The 12,864-nt window shown below is 45.4% G+C and overlaps 1 protein-coding gene across 1 annotated transcript in view; it reads left to right on the top strand.

Moving 5' to 3' along the window:
- ULK1 (unc-51 like autophagy activating kinase 1) overlaps nucleotides 1-12,864 on the top strand; it is a 176,226-nt gene that overhangs the window by 88,672 nt on the left and 74,690 nt on the right. The window contains exons 7-8 of the mRNA XM_033957048.1: nucleotides 1,304-1,377; nucleotides 2,402-2,503. Coding sequence (XP_033812939.1) covers nucleotides 1,304-1,377; nucleotides 2,402-2,503 — 176 coding nt within the window. The remainder of the gene's footprint in view (nucleotides 1-1,303; nucleotides 1,378-2,401; nucleotides 2,504-12,864) is intronic.

The following is a 12,864-nucleotide window of genomic DNA, read 5'->3' as shown; positions in this document are numbered from 1 at the left end:
AGAGAAAGGGCGGGACCGCCAGAAGAGGAAGCAGCGCAGCACAGGGCTCTGAGAAGGGGCAGGACCGCCGGCAGAGGAAGCAGCTGGGCTGGCATCCGGAAACAAGGTAGACAGCTTCTCCTTGGGGGAGGGGGGGAGGCTGTGGGGGTGCGAGCGGTTCTTCGGGTGGGGATGCGAGCGGTCCTTCGGGGTGGGAAGTGCGAGCGCTCCTTCCGGGTGATGAATCGGGCGTCGGGGGGGGGGAAACTATGTAAAAAAAATTTTGTACAACGCGCTCACGCGTATAACACGCAAGGGTATGCGCGGTTTGTAAAAACCACGTATAACGCACGCGTTATATGCGAGAAAATACGGTAGTCGACTCCTGTAATTTGTCCTTTGTTTCTTCCGAGCCTTGCATTCCCTTAGTATCATCACGTGATACCTTCTTCCGAATCATCGACGCTAGGTCGACTGTCGGCTTTCCCCTTCCTCTTAGTTTAAAGCCTGTTCTATTCCTCTCTTGACGTTGTTTGATAGAAGTCTTGTTCCCGCCGTGCTCAGGTGCAGTCCATCTCTCCTGTAGAGCTTGCTCTTGCCCCAGAACGTTGTCCAGTTCCTCACGAAGTGGAATCCTTCTTCCTCACACCATTTCCTCATCCACGCATTTATTGATTGTAGTTCCTCCTGCCTTTTCACATCTGCCCTCGGTACCGGTAGGATCTCTGAGAACGCTGTCTTCTGGGTCCTCATCTTCAGCTTCATTCCCAGGATCTTGAACTGTTCTATCAGCGTGCTCCTTCTGTAGTCTCTCCTGCTGACATCATTCGTCCCGATGTGGATCATCACTGCGGTCTCTTCCGTCTCCGCTCCTTCCAGGATCTTCCCAATTTTGTCCACGATGTCCTTGGTTCTTGCTCCTGGGAGGCAGGTCACCAGTCGATCCTCTCTCCCTCCTGCTATGTGGCTGTCCACATGCCTTAGGATCGAATCTCCCACTAGGATTGCTGACTTTCCCTTCTTCAATTTTCGCTTCGGTCTCAGGTCAATGTCCCCGGTGTGCTTCGCTCTTTCTTCTTCTGGGCATCGATTAGCCAATTTCTCTCCCTCTTGTGGTGTTCCTCTGTGGGTTATCGCAATGGATGAGGATGGCACATAACTGCACATGCTAAAACAAGCCTCATGACTGATAATGTTTATATTAAATGGCTGCTGTTGCTATGGTTGCTGCTTCACCTGATGTATTAGGAGACAGAGCGGGAAAACGTGTCATGCTGTGCTGTATGTGTGACTGATGCTTATTCCCTTTTGTTTCTATTTCCAGCTGACTTCGGGTTTGCCAGATACCTTCAGAGCAATATGATGGCTGCCACGCTGTGTGGATCTCCCATGTACATGGTGAGCATACTACCTGAGAAGACTGCCTTTTGTGTTGCTTCTTAGTTGGCCTGTATGCGCTTTATTATACTTTGCTAAGAGGTGCAATATACAAGTACCCCGCTTTGTCGCAAAGTCTTTAACCGTGCACTTGGAATCAAAATGTCAAAGAGAGAGAGAACAGTTTTTCAGTTCAGTTTTGCAAAGAGTATAAGGTACATTGACTTGAAAAGACAACCAATGTGTTATTTTTCAATCACTTCTTTGTAGGAAGGCTACTAAAATGGTCAGTGGTCTTCATCATAAGGGACAGACGTTTGGATGTCTAACCCCCTGATAACACATTTTCAAAACTTTTGGAAATGTTAACAGTTCTTTGAGTCTAGCTGTTTGCAGTTTGCACTGAGCTGAAAGGTGTTGTCCTATGCAGATAGAAAGAATATTTACTTTTAGAAAAATTATACGTTGAAAATCTATATTTTGCCTTCAACATCTGCCTTGTCAAGGATCATCCAATCCTTAATGAGAGATGTTGGGAATGGGGGTCAGCAGTAGCAGTGTGCCATGTAAATGCTGCCATATATTTATTTGCAAAGTTTTGATATACTGCTAGTCGTATAAACATATTTTACTTCTAGGTGGTTCTGAGGATTACCATATGACTCCAGAAAAAAAAGAGGATGAATTGAGATATTCGGGTTTTACTTCCAGTGAAAGCAATGGAAGTAAAACCCGGATATCTCAATACGTCCTCCTTTTTCTGGAGCCATATTGTAACCCTAGTGGTTCTCAAAGTCAAAAGAAAGCGGGGCAAAGACAGAAATGATGAAGTTGTCAGTTGAAGAGAGAAGGGAGATAGGCGGGAAGGGTTTATGAATAGTTAGTAGAAAAGACAAGTGCAGAAAAATTTTGAGGTTTTATTATTTGCCAGTGGGAAAGGTTTCTTGAGCATGCAAGCTAGTGTGGCTAGCAAGAATCAAAGTGTTGTCTTTTTTTTTTTTTCTAATTGGCAAGTAACAATTTGACATGTTTTTTTGGCATGCAGGCACCTGAAGTAATTATGTCCCAGCACTATGATGGCAAGGCTGACTTGTGGAGCGTAGGAACCATTATTTACCAGTGCCTAACAGGAAAGGCGCCCTTCCAGGTCAGTTGCAAAACACTGACAATGCGCCAGAAGTGTTTCTCTAAACAGGATTCAGAGGCTACTTTGAATTCAGCTGCAAATAATGCCACTTGCTGTGGGCTACCTTATTTCTACTATGTGGGTTAGGGGGATGCAGAGTTCTAGAAAGCTTTAGACTTCTGAGTTTCCAGAAAGGAGGCTGAAGATTGATGGCAGTATTATGTTTAAAGACTAGACTGAGATTGATCGAATACCAGAAGGATATTTTTCAGGAAAAAAACAGAAATGCTCTGGGTTTCTGGCCCAGAAAGATGTAAGAAAAAGAACAATATAAATTATATCATTAATTTATGGAGAGTGTATGATTGGGCAGAATAGATGGACCATTCGGGTCCTTATCTGTTGTCATTTACTACGTTACTAGAACAAAAGCTAGCAAAATTTAAAAGGCTCAGAGAAGCAACAGCCTGGCTTAAGAACAAAGTATATTTTTGTAGAAATTAAACTTAAGTACGTGAATTGAAATGCCTAATCCTTTGGTTTAGTGGGGCGTGGAAGAGTAGAAAGCTTTTTCCAGGCTAGTAACACTTAAATTCATTTGGCAGTCAAATCCAGAGGCCTCAGGCTGTCCTTGTCTAAACAGGCCAGATTCTAAAGCAAGTCCTACATAAAAGGGCAGTTTTATCTGGGGTTAAATATGTCAAGCAAGTCACACAAAAAAATCACATAAATTCCATAGGAAGGAGAGTGGTTGTGAAACAGAAGGTGCCCAAGTACACACAAGAATTTCAAGCAAGCCATTCATTGGTTCCACACATCAACTTTTCAGTCACAAAACACCTTTTCCTGAGTCCTGGTCTTAAATGCCTGTTCCTATCATTTTTAGGAAAGTGTGTAGATTAGCATATTTTTATGATCTTTGTGCGTACATATGTGTTTCACTCAAACTCTGCCCCTATATACACTTGTTGGAGTGCATACCCTTTATGCTAGTCAGAATTTTATAAGAGGCGCAGACAAATGACCTGTTCTTTTCCTATTGCAGAATGTTGTCCATGAGTTACAATCAGTGGGTTCCTGGGGAAAATAGAGGCAAGGCACACAGCTTGTTTTGGACAGGAGATCCATTGCTCTAGCATGGGTTATAAAGACTTTCAGTATCCCATGCTGAGGTACCCAGCCTGCCATGGATAGGTGATCCATTGCTCTAGCATGGACTATATGGACTTGGGGCTGATATTCAGACTGCAAGAGGGAGGCCAGCTAACTCCCGCAGTCGGTGCTGATCCTGGATGGTCAGTGCTGGACCATTTCTGGTGACTGGCATTGAATATCTGGTCTATTTTTGGCCAGCCCAAACGTAGCCAAAGTTGATTTAAAAGCTGGCCAGCCAGTTAACTTTTAGTGGCCAAAGATAGATCAGTTATTTGTATGGCTTGATTTGGCTGCTAAACTTGGCTGGTCAGCACTTAAAATTGGTGGCTATCACACAATATATTCAGCCAAGTTTTAGCTGCTAAGCATTAATATTCAGCAATGATAGCTGGCTATCTCCCACTGAATATTAGTAGGTAGCCGGCAAAATACTATTTAACCAGTCAGGAGCTGTTCCTGGCCAGTTAAATAGTACTGAATATCGGGCATTGTTTCCCATATCGCTGACTTGGACAAAATATCCATTTCTCCACCATCTTCTATCTTCTACCGTATTTTCGCGGATATAACGCGCACCCGTGTAAAACGCGCACACGGGTATAGCGCGCAGAAATAACGATGATATGTACAAAAACTTTTGTATACCGCGCTCACGGGTATACCGCGCATGATGCCCGACGCTCCTTTCGCCCGCCCTGACTTCCGTGCACTGCCCTGACTTTCCGTGCTGTCCCGACTCTCCGTTCACCCCCCCTGACTTTCCGTGCACTGTCCCCCCTTGAAGTCCTGTCCCCCCTTGAAGGTCTGTCCCCATCCTGAAAGCCTGATGCCCCCCCCGACGTCCGATACATACCCCCCCCCCGGCAGGACCACTCGCACCCTCACCCCGAAGGACCGCCGACTCCCCAACAATATCGGGCCAGGAGGGAGCCCAAACCCTCCTGGCCACGGCGACCCCCTAACCCCACCCCGCACTACATTACGGGCAGGAGGGATCCCAGGCCCTCCTGCCCTCGACGCAAACCCCCTCCCCCCAACGACCGCCCCCCCCAAGAACCTCCGCCCGTCCCCCAGCCGACCCGCGACCCCCCTGGCCGACCCCCACGACACCCCCACCCGCCTTCCCCGTACCTTTGTGTAGTTGGGCCAGAAGGGAGCCCAAACCCTCCTGGCCACGGCGACCCCCTAACCCCACCCCGCACTACATTACGGGCAGGAGGGATCCCAGGCCCTCCTGCCCTCGACGCAAACCCCCTCCCCCCAACGACCGCCCCCCCCAAGAACCTCCGACCGCCCCCCCAGCCGACCCGCGACCCCCCTGGCCGACCCCCACGACCCCCCCACCCCCCTTCCCTGTACCTTTGGTAGTTGGCCGGACAGACGGGAGCCAAACCCGCCTGTCCGGCAGGCAGCCAACGAAGGAATGAGGCCGGATTGGCCCATCCGTCCTAAAGCTCCGCCTACTGGTGGGGCCTAAGGCGCGTGGGCCAATCAGAATAGGCCCTGGAGCCTTAGGTCCCACCTGGGGGCGCGGCCTGAGGCACATGGGCCCAACCCGACCATGTGTCTCAGGCCGCGCCCCCAGGTGGGACCTAAGGCTCTAGGGCCTATTCTGATTGGCCCACGCGCCTTAGGCCCCACCAGTAGGCGGAGCTTTAGGACGGATGGGCCAATCCGGCCTCATTCCTTCGTTGGCTGCCTGCCGGACAGGCGGGTTTGGCTCCCGTCTGTCCGGCCAACTACTAAAGGTACGGGGAAGGGGGGGTCGGCCAGGGGGGTCGCGGGTCGGCTGGGGGGGCGGTCGGAGGTTCTTGGGGGGGGGCGGTCGTTGGGGGGGGGGGGGGGTTTGCGTCGAGGGCAGGAGGGCCTGGGATCCCTCCTGCCCGTAATGTTGTGCGGGGTGGGGTTAGGGGGTCGCCGTGGCCAGGAGGGTTTGGGCTCCCTTCTGGCCCGATATTGTCGGGAAGTCGGCGGTCCTTCGGGGTGGGGGTGCGAGTGGTCCTGCCGGGGGGGGATGTATCGGACGTCGGGGAGTCGGCCGGGCAAGAGGGCTTGGGCTCCCTCTTGCTCCGATCGTGGATGCGGGTGCGGGTGGGAGCGCGTGCGAGCGGTCGTTCGGGGTGGGGGTGCGAGCGGTCCTGCTGGGGGGGTGAATCGGGCGTCGGGCGGGGTGGGAACTATGTTTAAAAACTTTTGTATACCGCGCTCAGGCATATAACGCGCGAGGGGTATGCGCGGTAGGTAAAAACGCGTATAACGCGCGCGTTATATCCGCGAAAATACGGTATATATATAAAATCAGAGGTATGTATGTGTGTATGTATGTATGTGCCGCGATCACGCAAAAACGGCTTAACCGATTTGAACGAAACTTGGTATGCAGATCCCTCACTACCTGGGATGATATGTTTTGGGGGTCTCGCGGCCCACCTGCACACGTGGGCGGAGCTACAAACATAAAATCTAATTTCACCCATTCATGTCAATGGAAAAAATGTAAAAAGCTGCCATTCTCACAGTAATTCAAAAACGGCTTGACCGATTTGAACAAAACTTGGTATGCAGATCCCTCACTACCTGGGGTGATATGTTCTGGGGGTCTCGCGGCCCACCTGCACACGTGGGCGGAGCTACAAACAGAAAATCACATTTCACCCATTCATGTCAATGGAAAAAATGTAAAAAGCTGCCATTCTCACTGTAATTCAAAAACGGCTTGACCGATTTGAACGCAACTTGGTGTGCAGATCCCTCACTACCTGGGGTGATATGTTCTGGGGGGTCTCGCGGCCCACAACTCTATGTTGCTTGCTCAAGGGTGGGTTCCCCCATCAATTTATATGTTCTTGCTCCTGGAGGAGAAACTAAAAATTTTGTTTATAATCACGTTTTGCGTTAGTTGTATTGTATTCATTTTGTCAAATATTTCACATTATAATTTGAATATTGTACTTTTTATTAAGCTGTAAAACAATAATTTCATTCACCACTATAAAGTATCTTTATTTGAATCCATTTACAGTGTTATTGCTATAATTAAATACCCGTGCAACGCCGGGTCATCAGCTAGTGGACTATAAAGGCTTTCAGTATCCTATGAAGACGCATCCAACCTGCCTTGGACTGGAGAGTTTGCTCTAGCAACAGCTATAAAGACTCTTTCAGTATTCTATATAGAGATACCCAGCCTGCTTTGGGATGGAGATCCATTGCTCTGGCATGGGCTATTTAGACTCAGTATCCTGTGCAGAGGTACCCAGTACTACTGCCTGATTTGAATCAATTCACTGATTCACTTCGGTGAATCGATTTGTTTTCCCCAAAAATCAAACTCATCAATTCAGTAACCAATCCTGACCCCCTCCCCCGATGAGACTTGACATACCTCTGGGCCTCCCAGACCAGCAGCAGTGGTAGTGGACAGCAAGTAGAGGCAGCGCTCTAAACAGGCTGCTCATGGCCTGCCCCACTGGGGCCTTCCCTCTTCTATGTCACTGATGATGCGGCAGAGGGAAGCCCTGGTGGGGCAGGCCGTAAACTGCATGTTCACAGCTAGTCAGTCACCATTGCTGCTGCTTTAGGAAGCCCAACAGTATGTCAGATCACGTGGGGGGGGGTTGTCGGTCAGGAAGTACTGCACCGGGGGATAGAGGGAGGGATGGAAAGCTGTTTCATAGGGAGTGAGAGGAGGAATTGTTGGACAAGGGTTGGAGGAGAGGTTGGGAAAGATGTAACAGGCAGAAAGGGGTGAGAGGAAGAAATTCTGCATATGGTGGAGGGGAGGGAAACATGCATGGAAAGAGAGAGGGAGAAATGTTGGACTTGAGTGGAGATCAGGGAAAGATGGTGCATGGGAGAGAGAAAGAAATGTTGCACATGATAAAGGAGAGAAGGAAGGGAGAGATGCATGGAGGAGAATAGAGATGTTGGGCCCAGGGCACAAGACAGGGAGAGAGAGATGGTAGACAGTGGGAAAGAGATGTTGGATATGGCATTGGTAGGGAAGGTACAAAGATGGAAGAGGGATGGATGGTGAGCATGGAGAAAGAAGAAAACGTCAAATGGGCAGGATACTCTTTTAAGCGAGTTAACAGAAGATAAACAGAAACCAGAGCCTGGGACCAACTTGATTTGAATAATTTGAGCAGACAACAAAATATAGAAAAATTAATTTTATTTTCTGTTTTGTGATTACAATATGTCAAATTTGAAATATGTATCCTGTCAGAGCTGGTGTTAACCGTTCCCCTTAACTCTATCCATGACATCCTGTTTGTCTTGTCCGATTAGATTGTAAGCTCTTTCGAGCAGAGACAGTCGTCTTTGTGACTCTGTACAGCTTTGCATTCGTCTTGTAGCGCTAAAGAAATAATTAATAGTAGTAATAGTGCTAGAGAGGGAAAAAATTTTGTTCATTTATTTTGTTTACACCACAGCACTGGTGTGGGGATGGAGAGGGCAAAGGGGGGTGGGGTGGATAAAAAGGCTACAAAATAAACCTACCAGGATGTTTGGAAAAAAAAAAAAAAAAAAAAAGCCAGATTGGGCAGGAAAGCAAATCGAATCAAAAAATCAATTCAATAGGCTGAATCAGGCAGCACTAGTACCCAGCCTTCCCTGGATCTGTGATCCATTGCTTTGGCATGGGCTGTAAGACTTTCAGTATCTTGAGTGCCAATTTAATGTTGCCACTCACATGTTATACACCTGCAGCAGATAGGCTTTCACAAAAGATAAGTATTTTGGTTTATGTTGCCATACTACTGTGTTTTATTGATTGCATGTTAAGCAGTTATTTGTGCTTGCTTATCTCTAACCTTGGAGGGCTGTGTTTTGGATAGGTGCACAAAGGCAGATTCTGTTTATAGAATAATGTGACACAATCCTTTTGTTTGATGAAGTGGAAGGTAAGGCGGTGGCCAGTTGGCTCGGTCTGTTTGTGGATGTCCTGCCCTATTTGTAATTCAGAGCCTGCCAGGGTGGGAGGCGAAAGGAAGTGTGAACTTTTCCAGAAATTTGACCTCATGTTGTGGTTCCACTGTGATAATTTGTTTTGAATCAATTCTGGAGCTTCTCTGACAGCTAAAAGTCCAAAAGTTGATCACTTGCACAATCTGTTTGGAAACCTACAAACCCTGTGACCTGAAAAGTGAATTATGTCTGTCTGGCTTCACAGAGGACATGGTCAAAAAAAACCTGCATGCCAATCAAAAAATGCTACGTTTTTGTAACTGGACCGTTTTTTACTGCGGTGATCTCAGAATTTACGGCCTGTTTTACGAAGCCGCGCTAGCGGCTGCGCTGCAGTAACGGCCCCGAAGCCCATAGAGATTTAAAGGGCTTCGGGGCCGTTGCCGCATGGCTTCGTAAAACAGGGTGTTACTGTGCAGCCTGGTGCTCTTTAAAAATAAACAACAAAGATAGAATTTCTGTTCCCTTAATCAGGATAATACTTTTCTGGACAGTTTACAAAACTACAGTATATTAAAATAAGATGCATACAGATTTGCACAATCTCCATGTATGGCTTATTCCAAAAATGCCTGAAAACATGGCTTTTTTCAAAAGCACTTACAAGAGCAATAGTTTCAACCAGGACTCCAAATATGAGTTTACTCTCATTTGCAGAAAATTAATTTATTTTAAAACTTTATATACTGCCTGGGGTCACAGCGATTTCCAAATAAACATACATAAATCAAAACCAAAAACAGTACAAATCATTCTTCAAAATAATATCAACACATGAAAGCAAAACCTACATATTCTTCAATAACGCAGTAAAAAAAAAAAAAAGTTACAAAATGCCCAAACAACGTTAGGAACAACAGATCAAAAGTATGCATCTACAAAATACTATTGTGCAGTCTACGGTTCCAGAATTCTTGTCGATGTATAACTGAAATCTGACAGAGAAAGGAAAGAAGAAATCCAACAGGAATTGCAGTGAAAATGCTTGAACAAACAAAAAAACTGCAGACAAAATGTACAAGATGCAGGCTATGTTTATTATATGATATCAAATGTAGATGCGGTTAATGTTACCACCCTTACAACAAATCTAAGGACCCGACACGGTCCGTGTTTCGATAAACACGCATTCCTCAAAATAACCAATTCTAAATATGTGAAGACATAAAAAACGTATAAAACGTGGACAAATGATATGATAATAAATAGATAAAATTCATAAAAGTCATTGCATATTTGTGAAGACATAACAACTTAAAAGATGATATAATAAGAACCATAAAATAACCATCATGGTAAACAAATGATGTCAGTAAATATAAAAAGTGACATAAACAAATATGATAATGTGATAAAAAGGTGACATAAACAAATATCATGGTAAACATAACTTATAGTGTAGACATAACAATTTAAAGGATGATATAATGATAAGAACCTTAAAAGACCATCAAGGTAAACAATTAACGTCAGTGAATATAAAAAGTGACATAAACCTCGGTGTGATGTACAGAAATTATATAAATTGAAGATATTTATAAAATAGTACGTGACAAATATAAATACACCCAAATTGCTGTGAACATATGCAAACAAAAAAAGGATTTGGTCTAAAAACACAATTAGATTAAATTAATACAAAACCCGACCTCGACCCTTCCACACCATCCAGCTATCGCCCAATAGCAAATATCCCTCTCCTAACTAAGTTGCTCGAGACCATCATATCGACCCAACTCTCATCCTATTTAGAGAAATTCTCCATTCTTCTACCTTACCAATATGGCTTTCGCCCCAATTTCAGCACCGAATCCCTACTGACCTCCCTAATCTCCAAGGTTCAACAACTTCACTCCCGCAACAAGTTCGCCGTCCTCCTGCAATTCGATCTTTCTGCCGCTTTCGACATTGTTCACCATGATATTCTAATCTACCAACTCTCCGAGATCGGCATCACCTCTACAGTCCTTGATTGGTTCTCAAAATTCCTCCGCTCCCGATCCTACATTGTCAATAGGAATGGCACCTCATCCTCCCCCTGGATACCAAGCTGTGGAGTCCCGCAAGGATCACCTTTATCTCCTATCCTTTTCAACAATTATATGACCTCTCTAAAACTCCTCCATTTAACCCCCCTTGAAACAATATACACCTATGCTGATGACATCCTAGTCCTTCTCGAGACCAACTCGAACCTCACTAATCTCTCAGAGAACATATCCTCTTGTATCTCGAACCTCCAATCCTGGGCCCACACCGTCCAAATGAAATTGAATGAATCCAAGACAAAACTACTCTGGCTTGGCCCAAATTTAGCTCAGCTACCCACCTCAATCCCACTGCCCTCTGGCTCCACTCTGCAGCTCAAATTCTCCAGCAAGGTCCTGGGCGTCATCATTGACTCTACATTGTCCTTCAATGACCACCTCAACTCCCTGGTAAAAAAATGCTACTTCAGCCTACACATGCTGAGGAAAGTAAGATCCTGCTTCCACCAAAAACATTTTGCCATTCTCATCCAATCCATCATCCTCTCCAGACTGGACTACTGCAACTCTATCTTCATAAGCCTAACAAAGAAAAACCTTCACAGACTCCAACGGATCCAAAATGCTGCGGCCAAGCTAATCTTTGCAAAAAGTAAATTCGATCACGTCTCACCGCTCCTTTCCAAGCTTCATTGGCTCCCGATAATTTCCAGAGTTCACTTCAAATGCATCTGCCTAACTTTCAAGATCCTCCACGGCATCCTTCCTCCTTTAATTCCACTTTCTTGGAATTCCTCAAATCTTAATACCACCAGATCTACCCAAAAATCGAAATTATCCTTCCCCTCATTGAAAGGCATTTCCCACCCAGGAAAACTGGGGACTTCCCTCTCCTTCAGATTCATCGAGCTCTGGAACAACCTTACCTCCCCTCTTCTAAACCTGAGTGCTCTTCAACCCTTCCGTAAACATCTGAAAACCTGGCTCTTCTCCAAAACCTAACACTCTAACATTCTTCTCCCCTTTGATCTTCATCTAGCCCTTCCATGGAGTTCCTTCTCATTACAATTCTTGTAAACCGTGCCGAGCTCCACAAATATGGAGATGGTGCGGTATACAAACCCAAGGTTTAGTTTAGTTTACTAAATACAATGAGGTGAACATAGATGCAAAAAGGAGAAGGAAATAGTTAGTGGTAAGAAAGTCTATGGATAAGAGAAAGATAGCATAAATGTATGAATGGAACATACCAGGGTTGATAAGGTTTGATTTAAACCGCAAAAAATGATAATGAACTAAAAAACAATAAAAAGAAAAATCAGTAAAAATATATAAAAAATAAAAGTAAAAACAATAACTTTATTATGAAATCTGAACCATGTCGTATATACCAGTTTCTCAACTTCTTCAAGCCCTCCCTAAGTCTAACAAATATCAGCGGAGTACCCCCCCCCCCCCGTCCAAGCTCCACCCCAGGGGTGGGGAGGGCAGATTGGGAAGGCGAGGGGGATGCTGCAAGATACCAGAGATTTTTATGTTTGAGTCAGGTTGAGGAGGGAGGGGTTGCTAGATTCCCAGCTTTTTATTTTTTATTGTTTTATTTAAATGTCTTCCATTCCTGTCAGTGCTTGAGCCAGCCACTGCTCACTTACTGATAAGAAGGGGGACATTTTGACAATGAGCTGTGGATTAATGCATCTCAGTGGTAAATTTTTATAGGAACCTAGCTCTAGAAGCCATTCAGTCAGCGGCTCTAACATAACAGCTTTCTGAATAGGCCACTCAGGTGGATTAAAGTATTTTGTGACCAGCCACTGCCTTCAGAATAGAAAATAAACGACAGTTAATCATCCCAGAGTCACCAAAGAAAGCCTGAAAAGATTAATCCATGGGATAATTTAGTTCAGGGCTTTTGGGACAACCCAGCACAGTTGAGTTGATGAGATTTGTACAGATTTTGTAGAGCTTTACTGTTAACATTGGTCTGTACCGAGTACTGCACTGACCTTCAGGAGAAAAGGACCAAAGCACTTTCAGTGCCACTCTGAATAAATAACCATGCGGATGGAAGTGTAATCCAGTGGGATTTGTACATTAAGGCTGCTGTGTTGCACTTTTTCACCTGTCCTTTCCTTTATTTTCTGCTGTTACCTGGCAAGAATTTCTCCTTGGCATCATTTAGAACATGTTTGTTTGCACATGATTGAATCAGACCAGAGAAGCCTGAACATAATGTGCCAGTTTAGAGAACATTACTGGCTTCTCCTC

This window comes from Geotrypetes seraphini, chromosome 8 (assembly GCF_902459505.1).
Source record: "Geotrypetes seraphini chromosome 8, aGeoSer1.1, whole genome shotgun sequence".
Lineage (NCBI taxonomy): Eukaryota > Metazoa > Chordata > Amphibia > Gymnophiona > Dermophiidae > Geotrypetes > Geotrypetes seraphini.
Note: the sequence above shows the minus strand (reverse complement) of the source record. Positions and strands in the feature narration are given on the sequence as shown.